The following is a 23,568-nucleotide window of genomic DNA, read 5'->3' as shown; positions in this document are numbered from 1 at the left end:
CCCTGGAAGAGGTTCAACATTTTTCTTCTTCCGCCATCTTGCGTTCTGAGATTAATTAACGCTTTTCCCCCACTGCAACCATAGCAATCATTTCTTGCTATCACAAACTATCCTGGAGGCCAGCAGCGGTTAAAGAGGAATGAGACTGAACTATACAACCATTGGTAACCACGGTGCCCTTCCAGTTGGCCAGGAGTTCCCTGGCACCTTATCCCAGAAATTTCCTGAATGTGTGGCCAACCGAGTCCTCTGCTTGGTTTTTTGGGACCATCTCATCTGAGTGCTGAAACAGTGCCTTTGCCTGGGATGACCACACCCCAGACCCAAAGTAAAATCATCATTTTCTCACAGAAGGGATACCTTCCTTTATATGTCATGGGTTAGATCAGACATGTTACTGACTCTGTTTTCATATGGAATTCATATTTTGACACCAATTTATAAGACAAGGAGGTACCGCAGTGGGACCCTAAGGAAATGGGAGGAGGACAGGGTATTTTGACAAGTGAGAGAGGAAGAGTATTCCAGGGACTGAGCCAGTCCCTGGCTCAGTTGAGAAGGGACTTGTTGAGAAGTTGAGAAGACCAAGGAAATCACGCTTGAGAGAATCTTGAGGCCAATTCAGAAATTCTCCTCTAGCCCTGGAGTTGGTCCACAGATCCCCAATCTTGCAGTCATGACCCAGTTTCCCTAGTTTTCCTTCTCTTGGAGTTGCTGTTCCACAATCCTCAAGGACGAGGTCCCAGTGGACACCTCAGTGAAAAACTGTATGGTGAACAAAGCAAACTCAAGAAGAAAGAGATCAACACGCAGTGCACTCCTGTGTGAGGCGTTACGCAGCATATTCCCACACACGTTACCACAGTTAATCCTGATAGGATCTCACAAATAGACAACGTAATTCCTATTTCACAAGCGCAGAAACAAAGAGCACGTAATTTTGAGATGGAACACCCGATAGGTAGTCCCATCTTATTTATTTATTTTTAAAGACTTTATTTATTTATTCATGAGAGACATGGAGAGAGGGGCAGAGACACAGGCAGACGGAGAAGCAGGCTCCCTGCAGGGAGCCCGATGCAGGACTCGATCCCAGGACCCTGGGATCACGCCCTGAGCTGAAGGCAGGTGCCAAACTGCTGAGCCACCCAGGGATCCCCCTTGAGTCAACCACTGAGCCACCCAAGTGCCCCAGGACTCCCATTTTAAAGGGAGAGGGACAGGAAGCCACATAGCAGTCACTGGTCCATAGCAATTTTGAAACAAACCCAGCTGGGCAAATGTTGCAGGGCCTCTGACTCTGAGTGCATGAAATGATTCTATATAGAGCTGGGTCTACTTCCTAGAGGTGCCTGGCCCTGCCTCTCTGAAATATGTGCAAGTGTTTACTAAGCCTGGGTCTTTCTTTACATAAAGAAATAGCCTGTGTTTGCAGCTAAGTAATTTTCTCTGCTTGCTTCCAGCACCATTTAGTCTAAGCTGGTCCGATTCTCTTATAAACTGTGGGGTTTCCACATACCAGGCTATGGTCCCTTTCATTACACAAAGGCTATATCAACAATTATTTTTGAGACAAGCCTGTACTTTGGTTGAATGTAAAGGTGCTTATGAAAAAAATGGCCTTACAATTCCTAGAAGCCCTTCCGTCTGACTGAGAGAGTCCAGTAGACACCTCTGAACTCTTTCTGTGGTCCTCACAGTCTTACCGCCACTCTTCACTTGATCTGTACCCTGAGGTCATTTCTTATCTTATGAATCTTTTGCCAGTTGAGAGACTGAAAACATGAAGTGGTTTTCTCTCCCAGCGCAGCATATCTTGGACCCTGCATATCAACTTAAATCCTGCTTACAAACAGAGCAGTTCTATCTCGAGCGCATCTCTCTCCTCATACTCTATTAAATACAAATTTTTAAGTTAATTGATCCCTTCAGCATTCCAAATGGAAACCTTAAGCCAGATCCACAACTTCATTATGTACATCTTCCATCGTCCAGGTCCCGGGAGACGCCAGTGCTGCCCGTCACGGCAGTGCTATGTGACATGGGCTGCCCTGGATCAGCCCCCGGTAGCGGCCTCCTCTCAGGTCTCTGGACTCCGCCGGAAGTCTGCCCACTGCCCCTACAGCCTCTGCCAGCCACCCAGTCCCAGAGCCAGTGCCACAGAGCATAGGTTTTTATTACAGCAACATGTCACATTTGGGTATCAATTTTCAGATCAGTTTCCCGTCTCTGTGTAGTAAACCACCCCAAAGCTTAGTGACCTAACAATTTATGACTCGTCACGATTTTGTGAGTTAGCTGGGTCACTCTTCTGTGGGCCATATCCTGGATCACTTGTGCAGCTGCATTCGGCTGAGGGACCCTTGGGGACTGCACTCAACTGCCCTTTCCTGCCACATGGTATTGAATTCTGGGCTTCCTCATAGCACAGTGATCGCAGGGCTCCTGGAGGACAAGCCTCACTCAGTGTGCAAGTGTTTACTAAGCCTCGGCCTCCATCACGCTCGGCTGTGTCCCAGTGGTCAAACAAGTCGTGCCGCTGAGCCCAGCATCAACATGGAAGAGGAATCTGCAAGGGTGTGACTATCAGGAGGGGTGATTTACTGGGGTTGTGGCTTTAACAAACTCCCGCACACCAAAATATAAGTTTTGTGTTTTTCCCTGTATCTTCATTCAAATATATCGCTCAATAGCTTGTGCGCTTGGGCTTATCCGGTATACATCTGTGTAACTGAAGATGCAGCGCTTTGGAAATGCAAGGACCAGAAAGCCTAACGCTGCCATAGCCTTAGAGATCCAAACACCATAAAACAAAGGCAACCTTTACAAAAATTTTTTCCCACCATCTTTCCAACGTTCTTGTGAACTAGATATCTCTTCTGGCTGAAGGTCCTTAGGGTATGCTGAATTTCAAATAAACAGCTGTAATACGTCCACCTTGTTTCCGTTATGGTCAGAGGCAATTCTAGAAATAAATTCTATATGAACTTGAAAAACAAAAAACCCTGATCCTAAAAACTGTTTGAACTTCTGAACAATGACATAATGTCTATTACTCAGTGTTTGCACAGGAGGAAAGGAATTGAATAGAATTATTGGCATTTCAAAGCCAGTATTTGAATTTTGCTAAGATCAGACACGAGACTTGATTTGTCTTTCTCATCTGAGGAAAAGGTATATTTAGTTTCTCACTAAAATAAAGAGAATCATGAACGTGTTTTAATGGCCTCAAAGACTCTCTTCCTATCAATCACTTTCTCCAGGAGAGGTTGGGGTTTTTCATCCACAGTAGTGGGTAACGATGAACACATTTTGAAACTGTCTCTTGATTAACGACGTCCTGCCTTCCAGGACTGGTGGGCCATAACGCCCTGCGCTAACAGACACGCTCCTCTCCTGCCACCCATCGTGATTCTAAGGGTCCAGGGATGTTCGCTCTGTTCTTCCCCATGAAGCATGCATCCCTTCCGAGCGCAACAAGGGGATCCACTGAGAGCTGGGCATGCACGCGGCGGTTTTCTGTTGTTTATTTGCTTCCTTGTTATACGATTAACTCGGCCTAAATTCCCAGCCCTCGCACTGCGAGTGATGCTCCCGCCCCCTGCTTTGGGGCGACAGGAAGAGCTCCGGAGCCTAGTCTCTGGGACCCGACGGGGTCACTAACGCACTGCACGCGGAGGGCAGGGGGGAATGGACGTCCCTGCTGCTCTGTCCCTGAAATGCCTACCACCAATTAGTACTGATAAGCACCTGGAGCCTCCTGTGACGATGATGATAACAAGAGCCAGCATTTATTGATCTCTCGCTGTGCCGAGCATCGTTCAGAGCACTTGGCATGGATTAACTCATTTAATCCTGGCAGTCCTATGACGTGGCTGCTATGATCATCTCCACCTGATAGAGGAGGGCACTGACTGGTAAGGCAATTTGTTTACTCTCTCTAAGTGGCAGAGCTAGGACTCGAACCTGCCGCCAGCTCTGTTCCTTCAGGTACTAGGCTCCTGAAGAATTCAGACTCCCTTCCTGCCCCTGTGACCTCGGGACTGTGCCTTCGGTAGCCGGTCACTGACGTGTGCACACATGTTAGTGGACCTAGCTGCCCGATGATTCGCGGGTGAGGACCCTCGGGCTAGGTCCTGTTCCCTTGGACTGTCCGGGCACCTACAGGCCCCTGGGACTTGAATGAGCTGCTCCCAGAGCCGGGACTCTTGCGCCATCCACTCTCTTCAGCCACCACCTCTGCAGGCAACCCCACCAGTCAACGAAATGTGTCTCCCGAGGACCTCCTACTAGGTGCCAGGCCCCAGAGCTGCATACTGGCAGCTTCCAACCCCACAGCCCTGGCACCCGATTGGAGAAACGTGATCAATTTGGGGGAAATACCAACCTGGAAGTAATTAGAGGGAATGTTTTAAAAATATCCAAACCAAACCAGCTTTATGGTCCCGTCCACCCCCACCCCCCATCCTCCTGATTTCTCTCTAAGGCAAGCATTTATTAGTTTGATTTCAACACACACACTTGTACCTGTAATTACTATATAATGTCTGTTTACTTTTTTAAATGAAAATGAATTTAAATTAATCTTGTTTTGTGAATTTCAAGGCACCCCCTGAGATAAATGAAGACACTCCAGGGTGTCATCAAACCAGTGCGGGGAATCCTTGCTCTAAAAAGGAGGGAAGCAAGCTCATTAAGCCTTCAAGGAGCCAGAGGGGAGAAATGTATATAGACCTACGGAGAGAGCACAGCAAAGACAGGGTTTTGTATGTCTGCTACTGCCTCACACACACAAATACCTGGGAAAAGTGGTGCACCGGAACGTGGTTATCTTTAGGTAAACTGTCCGTTGTAAACTTAGCACCGATGCCCCTCACTATTAAGGGCTCCGCACCACAGAGGAGATGCTGAGAACAACATTTCCAAAAGCGGGAAGAGGCCACGATCTTCCAGAGTTGGGCAGAGATCTAGAGAGAATCTCCGGAGACGCCCCGCAGTAGAGCTGCACACTGAGATAATCGAGGGAGTTTCCTCAATGTTCTCGAGCTTTAGAGCACAGTGGCTTCCAGGCAAGGTCTTTGAGAACCTCTCCCTTTGATGTCACAGGCTAAGATGAATCATCCGGGACCTTTGCTACCATAGCCCATCCCACAGGTATGCAAACCCCCAGTGCCCTTATTTTGCTTCTCTTCATTCCTGGCAAACATAGAGTGGCTTCTCTTTGAACACCAACTAATATCATTAGATAATAGGTAATCATTTTTCCTTTTGCATGTGTGTGTGTGTATATATACATATCAATGTTTTATAATGTGTGTGTATATATGGAAATGCTTTTATGATAAAAATATGTTGTTTGTATAATAAAGCAATAAATACTTCCAAACATTTTAAATATATAGCGTAATAAAAGTTTTGATGGAGATACTGCAGAGAATATGAATTGTAAGGCACGGGGCGGGCATCCTAGAGGGGAGGGGGGTGTTCCAAGCAGAACCTTGAGGCAAGTGAGGAGTTGCTGCAGGACAGGTAATGGGAACAAAACAGCGTGTTGCAAGGACCCAGGAGAGTTGTGGACCCACGTTGTTGCAGAGCGTGAGGCAAGATGGGGCCGAAGAGAGAAGCAAGACGCCTCACCCCGGAGGGCTTTCTATCCCAGTCTACAAATGTTGGGATGCTTTGTCTTGAAGGCAGTAGGAGTTACTGGAGAACTGGAAGGAAGATCGGTGTCCTGTGAAAGTCACTGCAGCTGCGCAGAGGGGAAATGTTGGAGGCAGGAATGGTGGAGGCCAGTCCAAACAGCCACAGAGGGGACGGGTCCTAAGAAGATGCCACAGAGATGGGGTCTGGGCGGGAAGAAGGTCTGCCGGGGGGCTGGGGGAGGTGACAAGAGATGGCCCGTGGCTCCTTTGTTCCCCTTTGCCCCAAACTGCAGGGAGGCTGGGGGCACGTAAAGTAGAGGATGCTACATCGGGCCATCTCTGCCAGGCCTGGAATATGCTTCAAAGGTGGAGAGAGTGGAAAATGATGTTTCAAGAATTCCTCCAGAAAGGAAATCTGAGGACCAAGCCCTTCCTTGGAACAAAAACAGGAAAGTCACAATGTACATCTAAGCCTATTTTTCTTGGACATCTTCCTAACTTGCAGATAAAGTAATAAATTGTTTCAATCAGGGACTGTTAGGTGTTTCTAAATGACCTCGGGCTTCTACCCAGGCCAGTTAGGCCTCTTGGACACCTCGGCCTGGGCTGGGTGGTTCCTCTGGTTCCAAAGCTTCTCTGCTTTCAGAGAGGAGACACCCAGACATAGGCTCTTGTGATCAGGCCACGTTGTAGGTGTTGCCGACGGCCGTCAAGCAAAAGGAGAAACAGAGCTGCAGGAAGGGGGTCTTACACCAAGGCTTCTCAGGCATAGCTGTACCTATGAGCCACCTGGGGAGCCCACAGGTCTGGGGCCGGGCCTGAGATCCTGCATTTCTCAAAGCCCCCAGGAGAAGGACTGGTCTAAAAGGGGTCAGAAGACCAGCCGGGAGGTTGGTAAGGTGAACAGAGGGAATCAGATACTTCTTAACTGCATGATGCTCTTATGAGCATTCTTATGAGCTCCACTGAGTCACTGTATTTGCTGCCTCCTCCCTGGAAAACAGACGCGGAAAGACTTAAAACAAGGGAGAAAGACACAAGAAATAAGACAGCAATTCAGAAACCTCAAAGATCTAGTACTGCCACCAGCGTTAAGGATAAGAAAAGAAAGAAAAGAGGGCATCTGCAGTTCCTGGTCTGTTGTTACATAACAAATTGCCACAAACTTAGTAGCTAAAGAAATATCCCTGTACCATCTCACAGCTCTGTAGGCCAGAAGTCCCACCCGGGTTTAGTAGATCCTCCCCTCGGGGTCTCATCGGGCTGCAACTAAGACACCGAACAGGTTTCAACTATTATCGGAGGCTCGGGGTCCTTTTCCAAGCCTGTTCGGACACAGAATTCACTTCCTCACTGTTGTAGGGTTGGAGTCCCAGGTCCTGGGGGCCACCTTGCCCAAACGTGGCCCCCTTTGGCCGTGCTAACCAAACACACTCATGGGAGCCATATCCTCTCACCAAAGGGGGTCTGGGCCTAGAATTCGGCCAACCACAGCATCCTACGAGGGCCCACCTCACACTGGAGATATTCTAACACAAGTGTAATTCCTTCGTTTATTCTCACCAGGCTCTAAACCACCCTGTGATGATGGTGGTACAAGCCTCCCTGCCAGGAGCCTCCGTGTCGTGATGACGTGCTAGGTACCCTGACACACTCCTGGCGGAGTCAGCCCCTCGGTGACCCTTCACGATCTACGTTATTACAGATGTAGGTGAGGAAACGGAGACCTAGAACGTTGGAGTGACTTGGTCTGGCTACACACTTCAGTGACCCAGTGAGTTTTGATGGAACGGGTTGAGTCCTAGTGTGGACCCCCCGAGTGACCGTCAGCTTCCCCACCTAGAGGGAGAGGTGAAGCCGGGAGATCTCCGAGGTTCCTTCCAACTTTGATGATTCCTCCATGAAAACTGCAATGCTGAGATGTTCGGTAATTTCTTCCTTTTGGATCCAAGGCAAAGCCAGAGCTGCAGCAGCGTGAACAGCAGACGCGAGAGAGGTCACCGAAACGGGTTCCCCAGCGACCTGGGTGCTCCTTCTCTGACTCCGCTATCCCCTGCCCGGGTTGACAGCTTTGCAAAACCCAAAGCCCAGCCACACGTCCCTCCCCACCTCCAGCTCCCCGAGTCCCCGAGGCACAGCTTCTGCTCACACGGAGTCTCAGTGTGCTCCTGGAATGGTCTAACGGAAAAAAAAAAAAAAACTGAAGTGCCACGAACGTGATAGAACTGTCGGGAATGCAAGACGTCAGCTGGTAAATTGTGAGATTTCAGTCATGGAATGTTCTGTAACAGTGCGCAAATCACAGATTTTCCAACAAGATGACAAAGAAAAGCAAGGAAAAGCTATCAGTGCCATCTTGTGGAAAGACCTATATTAAAAAGTCCAAGGTAACGTGGCCACACCCAGAGCCTGTGGCCCGCCCGGCTCAACGCTGATGTGCGTGCAGGAGCCAGCAGGACGCCGGAGAAGGCGCCCTTCCCACTGCCTACCTCCCCGCCCTGGCAGTTGTCAAATGATTAAACGATTTGTGTATCATCCCTAACTATAGGAACACCGCAGAAACCCCCATTGCTCCCACACCACACACACCCCCACACACACCTACACACACACACCCACAGTCAAGCTGCCTGCCCTGGCCGTCTACGCAGCACGGCTCTCCGAATGCGGGGGATGTGCCTTGACCTAGCAGAGCCCCTCATCCCCAACCACGTTCGCCCCCGTGGACCACAGCTGTCTCCGGTACAACGTTCCCCCGCAGAAACAACGCTCCCGGAGCTGATTAGAAATTATTTCTCCTCCTTTCTTCCATCTGAATATTCCCCTTCGTCTTAGTTACCTGTCGCTGCATAAAAATCACCCCAAAATATGGGATCCCCGGGTGGCTCAGTGGTTTGGTGCCTGCCTTTGGCTCAGGGCGTGATCCTGGAGTCCTGGGATCAAGTCCCGCATCGAGCTCCCTGCATGGAGCCTGCTTCTCTCTCTGTGTGTGTCTCTTGTGAATAAATGAATAAAATCCTTAAAAAAAAAAAACTCACCCCAAAATTTGATGCTAAGAGTAATAAATAATTATTATGTCTAGTTTCTGTGGGTTAGGACCCCAACGCAGCCTAGCTGGGCGGTGCTGGCTCAGGGAACCCGTCGGGTGACCCAGATGCTGGCCATCTAAAGTCTTGATGGGCCTGGAGGACCCGCTTCCAAACCAGCTGGCTCCCTCAGTGACTCTGGTACGAAAGCTCGGTTCCTCACCACAGGGATCTCTCCGTGAGGCTCCTCGAGTGTCCGCACAACATGGCAACTGGCTTCTCCAGGGCGACAACCCAGCATCTTTACGACGTCCTCTGGAGAAGTCACCTGCCAGCACTTCCACCGCATCCGCCGGGTGCACTTCTGTCCGCGTGGGAAAGGACCAGACTAGCAGGAGGTGGTTCGCTGGGGCCACCTTGGAGGTGGGCCCCTCACCACCCCTTCTTAAACCCAATTCCCAAACCCACGCGTTCCAGGCATGAAATGTGTTTACACCGAGAAAGATGAGCCTGCTGAGGACACCGAGGACTCTGGCGCAGTCCAAGGGCCCCAGGCAGCCAACCCCGAGCAACCCTGTGCCTTGGTGGGACCCAGAGGCCGGCTTGGAGCAAGGAATTCTCCGACTCTGGCTTCACCTCCTCCACTGGCATCAAGCCAACCCAGGAAGTGGGACCTAGACGTGAAAGAGGCGTAGGTCAGGACATTTTTAGGGACTGCGGAAGGAGGAGCTAGGATGCCCCCAAAACTGCTCCGCTGAGCTTGTCAAGGAAAGTCACGTCTAGTATTTCAAGACGGAGAGAACAAAACAGAAGAGCAGAAGGCTCCTGTCTTCATAGGACTTTCCTGGTGGTTCTAGCCCAAGCTTATCTTTCCCCCACCAATTTGCGTAGCGCTTGTTATTTTTACCTCACGATGAACTTTTTAATACATATTATCTGATTGTCTTTGATGAGTAATTTAGCGCTTTATTATATGTTATGAGAACAATTACACTGGAGTCTAAATCCTCTCAAGTATGTTGTAAATTCCTTCAAGTCGGAGAAATTAAGCTTATTACTCAGCTCACCATCAGTGTCAACAGATCGTTATCCAGGAATATGTCCCCCTCAAAGCACTCACATACACCCGGAGTCACAGACACAAGAGGAGCTCCACGAAGATCAAGGCTTATTATCCTCTTTTACAAAAGCAGTAACTAGACTTAGCCAGGGTCATGCTCACACAGTCATTCTTTCCTTAAAAGCAGAGACATGTAAAAAAGCACAATTGGGAAGGTGCCACATGACTCCACCCGACCTGGTCCGCAAGCTGATGCACCCGAGAAGCGACACATCATGCATTGTCACATAGTCCTGGAGACTCGCAACCGCTCCCAGAAATGTGCGTCCACGACCTTGCCCCTGCGTTCTTTTGGTCTTTCTCCTTCATTGGCTCGTTTCACATTTTTGAGCTCCGTGTACTCGATCTGTGGAATTCAAAGATGGAACGATGAGGTCTGAGCTAACCTCAATCCAATAAAGTAACTGCTTCCTGGGAGTACATGTTTATACCAGGTGAGAGGTGAGCACAGAAAAAAGGCCTCTATCTTCCTGAGGGTCAGGTGAGGCTTTAGAGAGGACAAAGGAGAAGAAGATGGGTATTGAGTTGGCCTGTGGTCTGGGGGGGACGGGGGGCACTGCAGGTTAAGTCACAGAGGTCTGAGCCAGGAAACCATCACAGAGGGCTTTTGCGTTCAGTGTGAGACGTCCCAGGCCCAAGACCAAAAAATTAAAGAGCACCGTTGACCATGGGACACAGCCCAAGGCAAGGACACCGGGCGCCTCTCACCCAGGCTCTGTCGGACGGGAGGGGCAGGGCCGCGGAGAGGAGGCGAATTCCTAGTCACCCTTGGAGGCTGGGCAGGGGGAAGGCTGCACTCCTGCCCCTGCAGAGCCCCGTGCAAGGGGAGGCCTTCCTCAAGGCTCAGGCCACAGGGACGGGGAGCCGAGGGGAGATTACCGGCTCCTGGCACCTGGCGAGGGTGGGTTAGAGGCAACGTTCTTCCCATTTTACTGGAACCAGAGCTTTAAAGGATCCAACGTGTGTGCCGGGGGCTGGTGGGGCAGGGGAAGGGAGCACCGCTGTCCGGCTAGGTGCCCTGGGCCCGGCCTGCCCAGCCACATCCCAGCTGCATGTCCTCGGCCGCGTTAACCCACCTGGGTTAGCCTCCGATCACACGTGTACAAAGGGGACCCAAACACACCGTCCACGTGTTGCTCTTCCAGAAAGCACTAGGCGCAGGGCCCGGGACAGCAGCAGATTCAACGAGGGCTAACAGCTCCCATCATTATGATCGGCCTGCGTCACCAGAAGCGCATTGTTCAGATGAGGACACGGATGGGTCAGGCCACAGCCAGCTCGCCCCATGGGAGCTGGGTCTCCACCATCGGGAGCAACGCCGGTGACCTCTGGCCGCCCCACGGGAGGGTGACACAGCCAGCCTGGAAGTCCCGAAACACTAAGAGAAATTCAGAAACCCCGCAGTTGTGGAACCCCGATGCTATTTGGGAGCGTGAGGATGGTCACGGAGGAGGGAACCAATACTGGGCTGCAAAGAGGCCGGGGCCAGGCCGCCTGCTTCCAAACCCGCAGGCCCGGAGCCACCTCGGCCAGGTTCCTGCAGCTGCGGAGCCTCAGTTTCCCCATCTGGAGACCATGGTTCATGAGGGCACCCGCTTGGTGAGATTGCTGCGGCTGGGTCGGCGATGTTAAAGGAGTTAACGCGGGTAAAGTGCTGTGGCAAGTGCCCAGTAAACGTGGCTTCTTCCGTCCGCAGGCGGCAGCCCCGGGCTGGGGGGTCCCCGCAGCGCAAACGCGGGACAGGCCTCCGCACGGCGCCGCTCGCCCGCACCGCCCCGGGTCGCCAAGCCCCTGGGACGCAGCGGCCATCCCGGCGGAGGAGGCCCGCGCGGACCCGGGGCGCCCGGGGCCCAGTCGGAGCGCGGAGGTCACGCCCGGGGTCGGCACGCGCGGGGACCCCGCTGCGCTGACCGCCACCGGCCGCCAGGGAGCAGCAGAGCCCGCCCCCGGGCGGCCCCGCCCACCCCCGGCGCCGCCGCCTGAGCTGCACCAATCCCCGCGCGCACCGCCGCCGTAAGCCCGCCCAGCCCCGGCCGCCCGGCCAATCAGCGCGCGGGCTGCCCCGGCCCCCGGCCTGCCCGCGGCGCCCGGCCCGTCACTCAGGGCCCGCTCGGCGCTGCGGCCCCGCCCCCAGGCGGCTCGGCCAATCCCCGCGCGGGGCGGGGGCGGGGCGGGGCGGGGCGGGCCCACGTGGTCCGGGCGGGGGCGGGCGGGGCGGGGCGCGGGGGGCGCTTCCGCGGCGATGGGCGCGCAGCCCCCCAACTTCTCGTGGGTGCTCCCGGGCCGGCTGGCGGGGCTGGCGCTGCCGCGGCTCCCCGCGCACTACCGCTTCCTGCGGGAGCAGGGCGTGCGGCACCTGGTGTCCCTGACGGAGCGCGGGCCCCCGCACAGCGACAGCTGCCCCGGCCTCACGCTGCACCGGCTGCGCATCCCCGACTTCTGCCCGCCCGCCCCCGAGCAGATCGACCGCTTCGTGCGCATCGTGGACGAGGCCAGCGCGCGCGGGGAGGTCCGCGGAAAGGGCGGGGGGCGGGGCACAGGCGGGGGCAGCGGGGGCAGCGGGGGCAGGAGGGGGCAGCGGAGGGCAGGGCGGGGGCTGGAGGGCGGGGCCTGCAGGGGTCAGCCGGGAGGCAGGGCGGGGACAGGAGGGGCAGGAGGGCGGGGGGCGGGGCAGGAGGGGGCAGGAGGGCGGGGACAGCGGGGCACAGGGCGGGGACAGCGGGGGACAGGGAGGGAGCAGGAGGGCGGGGGGCGGGGGCAGGAGGGGGCAGCGGGGGACAGGGAGGGAGCAGGAGGGCGGGGGGCGGGGGCAGGAGGGGGCAGCGGGGGACAGGGAGGGAGCAGGAGGGCGGGGGGCGGGGGCAGGAGGGGGCAGCGGAGGGCTGGGCGGGGGCAGGAGGGCGGGGGGCGGGGGCAGGAGGGGGCAGCGGGGGACGGGGAGGGAGCAGGAGGGCGGGGGGCGGGGGCAGGAGGGGGCAGCGGGGGACAGGGAGGGAGCAGGAGGGCGGGGGGCGGGGGCAGGAGGGGGCAGCGGAGGGCTGGGCGGGGGCAGGAGGGCGGGGCCTGCAGGGGTCAGCCGGGAGGCAGGGCGGGGACAGGAGGGGCAGGAGGGCGGGGGGCGGGGCAGGAGGGGCAGGAGGGCGGGGACAGCGGGGCACAGGGCGGGGGCAGCGGGGGACAGGGAGGGAGCAGGAGGGCGGGGGGCGGGGGCAGGAGGGGGCAGCGGAGGGCAGGGCGGGGGCAGGAGGGCGGGGCCTGCAGGGGTCAGCCGGGAGGCAGGGCGGGGACAGGAGGGGCAGGAGGGCGGGGGGCGGGGCAGGAGGGGCAGGAGGGCGGGGACAGCGGGGCACAGGGCGGGGGCAGCGGGGGACAGGGAGGGAGCAGGAGGGCGGGGGGCGGGGGCAGGAGGGGGCAGCGGAGGGCAGGGCGGGGGCAGGAGGGCGGGGCGGGACAGGAGGGGCAGGAGGGCGGGGACAGCGGGGCACAGGGCGGGGGCAGCGGGGGACAGGGCGGGGGCAGGAGGGGGCAGGAGCGCGGGACCTCGCGGGGCTCCGGGAGAGGGGGGAGGGCCCCCGCAGGCGCAGGGCAGTGGGGAACAGGGGGTGACCGCAGGGGGGAGAGGGCGGGGGGCGGGGCAGGAGGGCGGGACCTCGCGGGGCTCCAGGAGCGGAGGCGGGGCCCCCCCTGCCGAGACTAGACCGTGAAGCCCGGGGCCGGGGTCAGCGGGGGCAGGAGGGCGGGACCTCGCTGCGGGGCGGGGCGGGGCGGGGCGGGGCGGGGTTACGGGAGGTGGAGCCAGGGCAGCGGGAGGGCCCCGGGCCGCAGGGAGTGTGGCGAGAGGAGAGGGAGAAGCCGGCGCACGGGGAGACGCAGGTGGGAGGCGGCACCGCTGCGGGGTCTCGGGGCCACCCGCCTCCCACACACCCCGACTGGAGCCACCGTGTGACAGAGAAGGGTCAGGGAATCTCGTTTTGATGATACAGCGAAACCCAGTAAGTCAAAGTGTTAGGGTTTCTCCGTATGATCAACGCAAATGCTAAATGGCGGTAGGTCGTGCCTTGCACCCCGTGCAGAACCCGGTGGTTGCACCTCGGGGCGCAGGTTGGACTAGCGGCCTCTCCCACGCGCGGTGGCTTCTGCACTGGGAGGCGCAGGGACAGGGCTGCGGGGGGCCGGGAGCCCAGCACTGGAACCAGCTACGGGGGAGGTGATTGGTGGCCTCCACGCCGCCAGGTAGGGGACAGCTGTCCCTGACCTTGACATCCCCTCTCGCCCCCGAGATCCTTGCAACACCTGAGGGGCCCCAGCCCGACCCAGAAGAGGCAGGTGTAGAAAGGAGGCTCGCGCAGGGGAGGAGCGGGAGAGCCCCAGGGAGGGCATCAGACTCGGCCCCATCAAGCCCCCTCTTCCCAGGCGGTGGGAGTGCACTGTGCCCTGGGCTTTGGCCGCACGGGCACCATGCTGGCCTGCTACCTGGTGAAGGAGCGGGGCCTGGCTGCCGGGGACGCCATCGCCGAGATCCGACGCCTTCGACCTGGCTCCATCGAGACCTACGAGCAGGAGAAAGCCGTCTTCCAGTTCTACCAGCGGACCAAGTAAGGGGCGCGGCGCCCTCCCCTGAGCCTCGTGTCTGCTGGGGCCGGCGACGCAGACAGACGCTGACCCTGCAGGCAGGCCCCGACCCCCGACCAAAGGCGAGCTGTGGCCGTGCTGGGGGAGGTGGGGGGGGTGTCAGGGTTGCGGTGTGCACAGCTTTCCCCACGCCAGCCCCGTGAGCTGGGGACTGTCCTTCAGATGAGGTGGCTCAGGCTCTCGACCACACTTCTAGAAAGTGGTGGGATGGGCCAGGTCTTCAGCCCTTAAAGAGGCTAAGACCGTTCTCTGACAATCCCTGGCCTGTCTCCTGGGGAGCTGGTCAACGGAAAGGACACAGCCCCCCAGCAGCCCAGGATCTCCGATGGTCCCCGACCGGAGGGCCACAGGGGACACCCCCAGCCGAGGCCCGCCTGCCCCTTGCATGTCTCCCCGCCAGCCCCCAGGACAGATAACCACACCCCCAGCTCCAGAGGGCTGGACGCCCCTCAGCGACCTTCTCTGGGCTCCCCCGGGAGGAGCCGCCCCACAGCGCCCCGAGGCCTGGGCCGAGCAAGGCACAAGGCGGGAGCCCAGCCAGTGGGGTGCTTGTGCGGGGAGCCTGTGTGATGGGTCGGGGAAGACGCGGGGCCACGGCTCTGGGCCGGGTCTCCACTCCCCGGATGGATCCCATCCCAGCAGCTCCGGCACCACACTCTGGGCTTTGAGAGGATGAGTGGGGCGGGCCGGTCGCGCGGCCATTGGCTGTGACTCCAGTCTGCTCCATGGCAGGCCCCGCACGACGAGATAGCAGTGCTTCACGAGCGCGTCCGCGGTGCCCGTGCGTCCCAGGCCGAGGCTCCCAGCTCCTGCAGGACGTGGGCACATGGGCCCCCACCACGCACAGTGGTGCCAACAGCCGAGTTTTCCAGACGCAGCAGGGACAGGGGGGCGGCCAGGTCACCCCGACGGCGCCCTCCTGTGTGGCCAAGGCAGCCTAGGCCGCCGGCTGCCAGCACCTCCTCGCGTCCTTTCCACAGCCGCCCGCCCAAGCCCCGACCGGCGCTCTCGCCGGGTGGCACATTAGCCAGAGTCTCGCCATTCCTCCGGGAGGGAGACAGGCCCTAAGACACCTCCCCGGTCTCCCCGAGGTGTGTCAGAGCTGGGGCGCAGCTCTCCATCCTGTCCCCGGCCCCCCGCCCCCCTGCTGCTCCCCGATGCCAACCCAAGTCCCTTCCAGAGGGAGTGTGCATGCACGCGTGTGTATGCGTGCGCACGTGTGCCAGTGACGCAGGAGGTGGCTGCATGGTCCGCTCCCCACGTCTCTCCCCTCCACCTACTGGACGGATCGGAGAGGAGAGGCAGGACCCCTGAAGCCTCTGATCCCACCGGCCCCTCCCCACATCCCCTGCGCGAGGGGAGCCTGCCGGGCCTTCCTCCCGGGCTCCTTCAGAGGAGACTTTTCTAACCCTGTTAGTCCCGTGAGCAGCCTCCGTCCCCATAATTTAAGCAGATCTCCCAGCCTCAAGAGTTCCTTGGGGAAATAAACATATAATTATGTGCTTAAGGAAATCGGTTTTAAAATAAGTAAGAGTTGACTTGAAATGAAATCTCCGGCCTCATCCTTCGTCTCCCTGGGAGGGTGGCCTGAGGCTCCTTTTGGGCTGCTCCCCGCCCCCAAGCATTCGGCAGCCTCCTCCTCCGTGTGTGGCCACCAGGCCAGGGCCAGCCGGCTGGGAACCTTCCCCATCCAGCTGCCCCGAGGTGATGGGCGTGAGGAGGGGGCCACGGCCGCCCACCCAGAACCTTCCTGCCGCCTCCAGCCAGGCTCTGGCAGTCTCAGCGCTGCTGACATTTGGGGCTGGAGGCTTGGGTGACGTGGGGCTGCCCTGGGCGCTGTGCGTCGAGCAACGTCCCTGCGTGGCACCTCCCCCAAAAACTGACAGTAGGACTGTTCGCGGACATTGCCAGAGGCCCTGCAGAGCAAAGCCGGTCCCCGTTGAGAACCACGATGTCCGACCAACAAGCCCCAGATGCAGCCGTAAGCTTCCATTTCCTCTGGGAACGTGTGTGGGAACCTGTCCCAGGACGCGCACCCCCCAGAGAAGGGACAGAGGACCGAACTCCATCCACACTGTCGCTGTGTCGAGCAGGGCCTGGTACCCAGCCCCAGCCGCTCTCCTCTTCCCCGGGGACCGTGTTCCCAAGGTGGTGACAGACACATTAACCTTCGACGGCCGGGAGGGTCTCGCTCTCCGCCAGCAGTTGGTGGGCACAGCTGCCCCCATGACTTTAAAGGTCCCCTCAGGTTTATTCTGTGCAGTGTGACCTGAATGGAGGCTACCCCATGTGGACGACATCCCTCCACGCCCCTTGGGTTCTGCAGCCACCACCTCGTTGGCTCCTCTCCCAGAAATTTGTTCCAGGGCAGCCCCAGTGGTTCAGCGGTTTAGCACCTGTCTTCAGCCCAGGGTGTGATCCTGGAGACCCTGGATCGAGTCCCACGTCGGGCTCCCTGCATGGAGCCTGCTCCTCCCTCTGCCTGTGTCTCTGCCTCTCTCTCTCTTTCTCTCTCCGTGTCTCTCATGAATAAATAAATAAAAATCTTAAAAAAAAATTTGTTCCGATGCAAGAGGCAACTGGCATCAGGACGGGAGGAGCACGGCCGCTCTCAACCTTCCACGTCAGGTCCACTCCACCTGGGGCCCCAGGTGCACGGCTGCCCCCAGGCCGGGCGTCCCAGCACAGCCTCCCGCCGCGGAGACCAGCATCCTGCCCGCTCCCAAAGCCCCAGAGCTCTGTGTCCCCAGCGTCCCTTCAGCCACTCCCAACGCGTGGGGACCTGTCCCACCGGGCGGCTCGTCACCCGTCCTCCCCAGGTGAAGCGCCCCCACCTGCCCCCTGAAGCCCCCCCCAGGTCTTCCCAGGTCAACGATGAGCATGTCATGGGGGCCGGGATTTGGCCCAAACCGTACACCGGCTCCCCGACTGAACCGCACTCGCTTGCCAGGCCTCCAGTCAACCCTTCTGCCGTCCGAGTTGCCATTCTCTCCAAGAAGGAAACGAATTCGGTCTCACAGGATCATTTTGTCACAAAACAGTAGCAGTCACCACGAATCCATCCTCCCCTCTCCCCCCCCCCCCCCCCCCCGTGGTCGTGACTACGCGTCGCTCACTTACACGGTCACAACTGCCTCTATGAGGCGCCTACCGCACAGCAGGTGTTTAATGTATGTCGCGTTATATCATTTTATCTTTACAACTGCTCTGCAAATCAGGTGTTTTTCCCTTTTTCTAGATAAACCGAGGTCTACAAAGCTGGCTGGCTTGCCCAGTCCCTCTCACTCGCAGCGAAGGAGCTGGGATCAAATCCAGACTTCCCACCTGCCAAGACCTCCTCCTGGACCCCACACATGGGGCCGTCTGTCTTCACAGCCAGAGCTTGGACTCGAGGGCCATTTTACCCACACGGCTTCCGGCGTCCCTCCGTCCCTCCCCCCACCCACCCCGGCCCATCCTCCTGGGAGGCCAGAGAATAAACCGCATCCGAGAAGCCAACACATCTGAGCTCTGAGCCGTTCCTTAAAGTGCAGCCCAAGCATTTCAGTGCAGAAGAGTGCAGCTGACCCATCGGGTCCCCGTCGCACCTGCTGCTGCAGAACCCGGAGCGGGTGTGGGCCTGGCCCAGCGCGACAGGCCGGAGGGTGAATGGCCCTGAGCCCTCGCCGATGTGTGTCGGTGTCGGATGATCTATTAAAACCTCTAATATCCTTTCTGTTTGTGTTGTTCTCTGACCCCTTAATGCACGCCAGGCACTACGCCAAGCGCTTTACAGACGTTACCTCACTCAATCCTCAAAACAGCCCTACGGACAAGGTCCTGTTATAATGACCAGTGCACAATTTGAGGGACGCCCAGGTGGCTCAGCGGTTGGGCACCTGCCTTCGACTCAGGGCATGACCCCGGGGTCCTGGGATCGAGTCCCACATCGGGCTCCCTGCATTAGCCTGCTTCTCCTTCCGCCTGTGTCTGCCTCTCTCTGTGTCTCCCATGAATAAATAAATAAAATCTTAAAAAAAAAAAAAAAAAAGATGACCGAATCCTTTGTGCCAATAAATTCCTTACGTTGCTTCAACCACTCACTCACCCTATTTTTCCCTTGACTTACTGTCACCAGGGGTACATGATCGTGACACAAACTGCTGGTGTCACCTCTGAGCTCTCAACACGTGGGACTCCGCACGGCTGGCAGTTCTGGGATCTTCCCCCTACCTTTTCATACGGGAGACCTTCGTCCCCACCAACAGATATGGAGCAGGGACTCTGGGCCAAGCCCGAGGAGGGCCATCCGGAAGAGGACTGGCGTGGCTGTGCCGCGGGTGGCACTGCTCGCCTCTCACAGTGGGTTCTACGCGCCCTTGGGCTCCCCGAGCCCACTCCACGCGAATTCACCAATTTGCAGGCTTTCTGTAGGCACCTTGTGAGGTCTCGTGGGGGCTGGTCCAGCCTCAGCCGAGGAATGGAATTGAATAAGTGACCACACTGGGATCAGGCCCACAGAGAACCGCGAGGCCCCGAGGAGTCCAGTTCCTTCCCGCAGCTCCTTCCTCACCTCATATTCCTCTCCTTGCCCCCCAGCCCCTGTTTCCTCTGCTCTGCCCGTGTTGGGGTCCCCAAGACCACCCTCGCTAGGAGGACCCACAGCTGTCACACTGCCGATGATGGCTTATTGCAGGGAGAGGACGCAATGGCCGTCAGTCAAGGAGAAGGATGCCTGGCGCAGAGTCCAGGCACACCAGGCACGGGCGTCCGGGGCATCGCGTGGACACACACCTCTCCCCATGATCGTGGAAATGCATTAATACTGCCCAACCGTGTGGCTCACCGCCCCCAGGCTCGGGGCCCCGGGGTGGTGTGGGGCACGTCCCCTGGGCGTGCAGCCCCTGCCCGACTGGCCTCGGGCTCCAGCCCCTGGGCAGATACACAGCCACGGTGTCAGCACAGACCACGGCCTGGCCCAAGGCCTCGGGGCCACAGGACGTCCCAGGGGCTCAGGGATCGCCTCCCGGGAGCTGACGGCCTGCAGGCCTGACAACTCGGGGTGTCTGTAGGGCTGGGGCCCCGGCCTGCGTACAGCCAGGCAGTCCGTGCTCTCTCCACATGACCGGCCGGGTGGAGGACCGTCCCCAGCTCTGCCCGGCTCCCAACTCCCACTCCCCACTGGTCTCAGTTTAACACCATTTCCTGGGGAAAGGTTTCCAACTGCCCCCACGCATACTCACACATATTCCCGAAGCATCTGTCCTTCTACCTCGCGGGCCCTTGCTCACCTATGATTCATCTCATCGTTTAATGTCTCTCTTCCCTACTAGCGTCTAAAGCCCGGGCCCATGCTGCCGGCACCCAGCACGATGCCCGGCACCTGGGTGCTCCGTGACGCGTGACCACTGACTGGCTGACATGGTGTCTGCCCGGAGGCGCAGGCGTGGGAAGGGTCCACGTAGGGGAGGTGTAGTCTCCCGGGGGATGCACGGCACATGCGCACCCCTAAGCGCACCCCCAAGATGCCCTGGAGCAACCCCAGCAGCGCAGGAGCCATCACAGGGCTCCAGGGAGGGTGTCCAAGGTGTATGTACAGACGCCCCGACGGTGTGTGACAGGCGCAGGTCCCCAGAGGGAGGCTCGGGGAGGTGGGCGGGGCGGGGGACCCCGCAGCCCGCTCCCAGGAGCCGCGGGAAACACAGGCTTGGGTTAAGACGGTGAGGGGGCCGCGGCAGCCGTGCCAAGGGCCCGGGGGCCTCTGAGCAGGACGCCCCGCCAGGCTCCACTTTTCTTAGGCTGCTCCCAGACGGGACGGCCCTTGTGGAGCAGCAGGGGGCGCTTTGGCACACAGGCCTGGGGCTGCGGCTCCTTAAGACTTTGCAGAAGCCCCAGTTAAGTGAGAACCTGCTCTCCCTGCCACGGAAGGTTAATGGCTTTAAAGCTCTGCCAGAGAAACTAAAGGGGTGGTTAAGGCAGAGCGCTCACCCTCCGGGCTGGCAGGTCATGATTTTTTAATGCTCTTCAGATGGGAAGGGATCTCGGGCGAGTGTCACCCCTACGTGTAGAAATGCATCTCTCCGATGGCAGCTGGCACCGGCTCCCGCACACCCACCGCCCTGGCTGATTCACCAGCGGCACATTTCGAGTCTTGGGCTCGTGCCCGAACCCAGCTGAGCCGATCCGAAGGTCCTGCGGCGCTGGTGGCCCCGATGCTGCGCTCTGAGCTCAGGCCAGCGTCCTGCTGTCCGTTCCTCTCGTCCCAAGGCCAAGGGACCTCCTGCCCCCACCGCCCTCCCGTGACGCCTGTCCCCCGACTCTCCCGCTTGTCTTCTTTTGGCCAAATGGTGGTCAGAAGAGCCAAGCCGACCAGATGGTATGTTCTCCTGCAGGAAGGTGCAGGGCGTGGCGTGTGCCAAGGAAGGGCAGTGCCAAGGGCTCCAAAGGCTGCTCCCGCCACGGGAACATGCAGGTCCTCAGAGGAGTCGAGGCTGCTGTGACCAGAGCACGCCGAGCCCTGGGGCGCCCGGGGCTGGCCCTTCACCGCTGGGGACCTAGAGAGTAACCGAGCAGCCTGCGCACCCAGGGAGCCCTCCCCTGCCCCTCACAGGAGCCTGGAGAGCTCTAGATGGAACTCGGCAGGGAGGCTGACCGTGGGCGGCCTCCACGCTTTGCTCCTCGTCCTGTGGCTCCACGTCTGGCCTGGCAGGTGCGCTCAAAGCCCTCCAGGAAGGGGAGGAGGCCGGGAACGCGTGGAGAGCTCCAGGCCCACGCAGGTGTCAGGCGGCACCCTCGAGGGCTTGACGGTGACCTCGAACCCACCCGAGTCCCGAGTCCACTTCGGCTCATCCAATAACCCAGAAGCCACAAGGGAAGTCACGGGGAGGGGGTCGGAAAGGAATTCGGGAAATGCAAATGAAATCAGCTGTAAGATATGATTTTGCGTGCATCAGGGTGGACACAGGCGTACACCAAGTCTCAAAACCCCAACATTGGCAAGGCTGAGGAAAAGGGAGCTCTCAGGTGGAGGGTATGTAAACAGGAGGGCAGCGTGGCCGGCTCACTGGGAAACTCTAGCCCCTTCACGTCGTGCGTATATTCCGGGCAAATTCTGCAAGTGAGCAGCCTAGGAGCGGGTATGAGGCTGTTCATTTACTCATTAAACTCAAGGCAGAGCATTGAGCACCTCTTACATGCCAGGCACACTTCCAGGAGCTCAAAACCGAGCACGAACAGAACATAAAAAGTCTCTGCCCTCGTGGAGTGCATACACAGCACTGTTCCAATGCCCAAAACCTGAAAACAATCCTAAAATACACTGTCCGGACAACGGATGGACGCCGGACGAGATACACAAGCGTCGACGCAGGGGTATCTCAGAAACACTGCTGGGCGCTTGAGAATCTTGCAGCATCTGTGGCACACAACCATTCGTGTGAATAATAACAAACACGACTGTAAATCGCCTCCGGACGCCCACACAGGCTGTGAAACTAGTGCTTCGGCTTCCCTCCGGCCCCAGCTCAGGGGCCTGCTGGAGGGCGGGCGGGGGTCTGGGAGGGTTAGTGAAGGAATCCGGAGGAGAACTTAGAGCAAACTCTGGAAAATCTGAAGCAAATATATAAAGTGCGAGCACCGTACCTTCCGCCTGTTAAGCACCTAGATGTTTGTTTTCGCATCCTGGGTCCCTCTCGGTTTGAGCTCAAGGCGGGGAGGCTGTCGTTTTGTATTGCTCTCACTTTAGGAAAGGGCTGGTGAGAGAAGGATTAAGGCCACGGCCCCAGCGACCCGCGCGAGGCTCTGGGCTCCGGGCCCCCAGGGCACCTGGCAGGGTGGCGGCGGTGCTAGACAGAGGGGCTCCTGGCGCCCACTGGCACACTCTTCTCCGAAGTGCTGCTCTTAAGGGTCTGCCCTAGAGAAACGAATCCGTGCCAAAGGAGACGCGTGCAAGTGCTCCTTGCAGCGGCGTTTAGTGGCCAAAGATGGAAAATGGCACCACCACCCATCACTGGGAGAATCGAAGTGAGACGTGCAGATTGGATGGAAGGCTGGAGCGACAGCCAGAGCCGCGTGTGTGGGCCCGGGCCCACCGCCCAAGCCTGCCCCTGCCCCTGCCCCTGCCCCGGCATTAACGTGCATGCATACGAGCTCTAAACGTGCCCCCAGATACTAGATGCTGTTGACAGACACTCACGTGTCATGCAAGTGTAGAAACAGGCCCCGCAATGGAAAAATATGGGATTCGGGGGCTCCTTCTGGAAAGGAGACAGGAGGGTAGAGAGAGGGCGGGGCCTTTGCTCGCTCTGGGCTGCTTAGGAAAACAAAAATCTGAAGCAAATGTGACATCTTTGGAATTAAATTGAGCTGGGGGGTGGGTATGCAGGTGCTCGTGTTACCTGCTATGCTTTCCAGAATGTTTAAGTCCATCGCACGCGTGTGCACACGCCCACACACACGTGCACACACGCACACGCATGCACACACACTGGCAGAGCCTGGAGGCGGAGGGAAGAGGGCAGGGAGGAGCTGTGCTTGGCAGAAGGTCCCGGCACAGAGGGAGAAGGCGGCGGCCTCCCACGGGGCTGGAGACGTACACAGGCCCAGCCTGCCGGGCACGATCCGAAGGGGCATGTTTGCTCCCTGGCGGAGGAGAGGCAGTGGGAGTTCTAAGCAGAGGAGTATTTACACTGGGCCTGTTGATATTCCGAGGAGGTCACTTCTTTCTTCTGTGTGAGAAATGCAGGGGAGGCACGAGCAGGGCCGGGAAAAGAAGGGAAGAGGCTGTCCCAGCAGCACACAAAAGCTGGGGTGGCGGGGCTCCCCGGTGGTGCTGGCAAGAGGGGCAGCGTGAGGGGACCCGAGGTACACTTTGGAGAGGAGCCCAGAACTGGGGGAGGGATCCAGGTGAGGATGACTCCTCATCCGGAGTTTCTGTTGGAGTCACTGGGGTGGAGCTTGGGGAGGCCGGTGGGGGCCCCCGGCTTGAGCAGTGGGTACATCCTGGTCACCCCCAGCAAGGAGGGGAGGGCTCAGGGCTTTATGGGGACCTAAGGGGAGGAGGAGAGCCGACCTGTCTGTCCTGTCTGAAGTGCACAGGAGAGGTCGGTCAGGTCAGGAGATAGGAATGTGGGGCCACCACATGGGGTCTAAAGCCATGGGCCCAGGGCAC

General features: G+C 58.4%; 1 protein-coding gene and 1 long non-coding RNA gene across 7 annotated transcripts; one reads left to right on the top strand and one right to left on the bottom strand.

Moving 5' to 3' along the window:
- Positions 1 to 9,613: 9,613 nt before the first annotated feature.
- Positions 9,614 to 11,555, bottom strand: LOC119868021. Its single transcript, XR_005385552.1, has 2 exons — positions 10,865 to 11,555; positions 9,614 to 10,134 (listed from the first exon to the last, which is right to left on the bottom strand). It is a non-coding gene; the product is annotated as an uncharacterized LOC119868021 (long non-coding RNA).
- Positions 11,556 to 12,002: 447 nt separating this feature from the next.
- On the top strand, positions 12,003 to 18,135 carry DUSP23 (dual specificity phosphatase 23). 6 transcript variants are annotated; one of them, XM_038585930.1, is made up of 4 exons: positions 12,003 to 12,297; positions 14,202 to 14,383; positions 16,994 to 17,239; positions 17,659 to 18,135. In XM_038585930.1, the coding sequence occupies exons 1-4, from the start codon at positions 12,031 to 12,033 to the stop codon at positions 17,660 to 17,662; spliced, it is 699 nt and encodes a 232-aa protein (XP_038441858.1). In that variant the 5' UTR covers positions 12,003 to 12,030; the 3' UTR covers positions 17,663 to 18,135. The 6 variants fall into 6 exon arrangements, with proteins under 6 accessions (XP_038441858.1, XP_038441861.1, XP_038441860.1 ...); XM_038585935.1 differs by lacking the exon at positions 12,003 to 12,297 and adding an exon at positions 13,569 to 13,780; XM_038585933.1 differs by lacking the exon at positions 16,994 to 17,239.
- The last annotated feature ends 5,433 nt before the right edge of the window (positions 18,136 to 23,568 follow it).

Source organism: Canis lupus, chromosome 38, assembly GCF_011100685.1.
Source record: "Canis lupus familiaris isolate Mischka breed German Shepherd chromosome 38, alternate assembly UU_Cfam_GSD_1.0, whole genome shotgun sequence".
Taxonomy (NCBI): Eukaryota; Metazoa; Chordata; class Mammalia; order Carnivora; family Canidae; genus Canis; species Canis lupus.
Note: the sequence above shows the minus strand (reverse complement) of the source record. Positions and strands in the feature narration are given on the sequence as shown.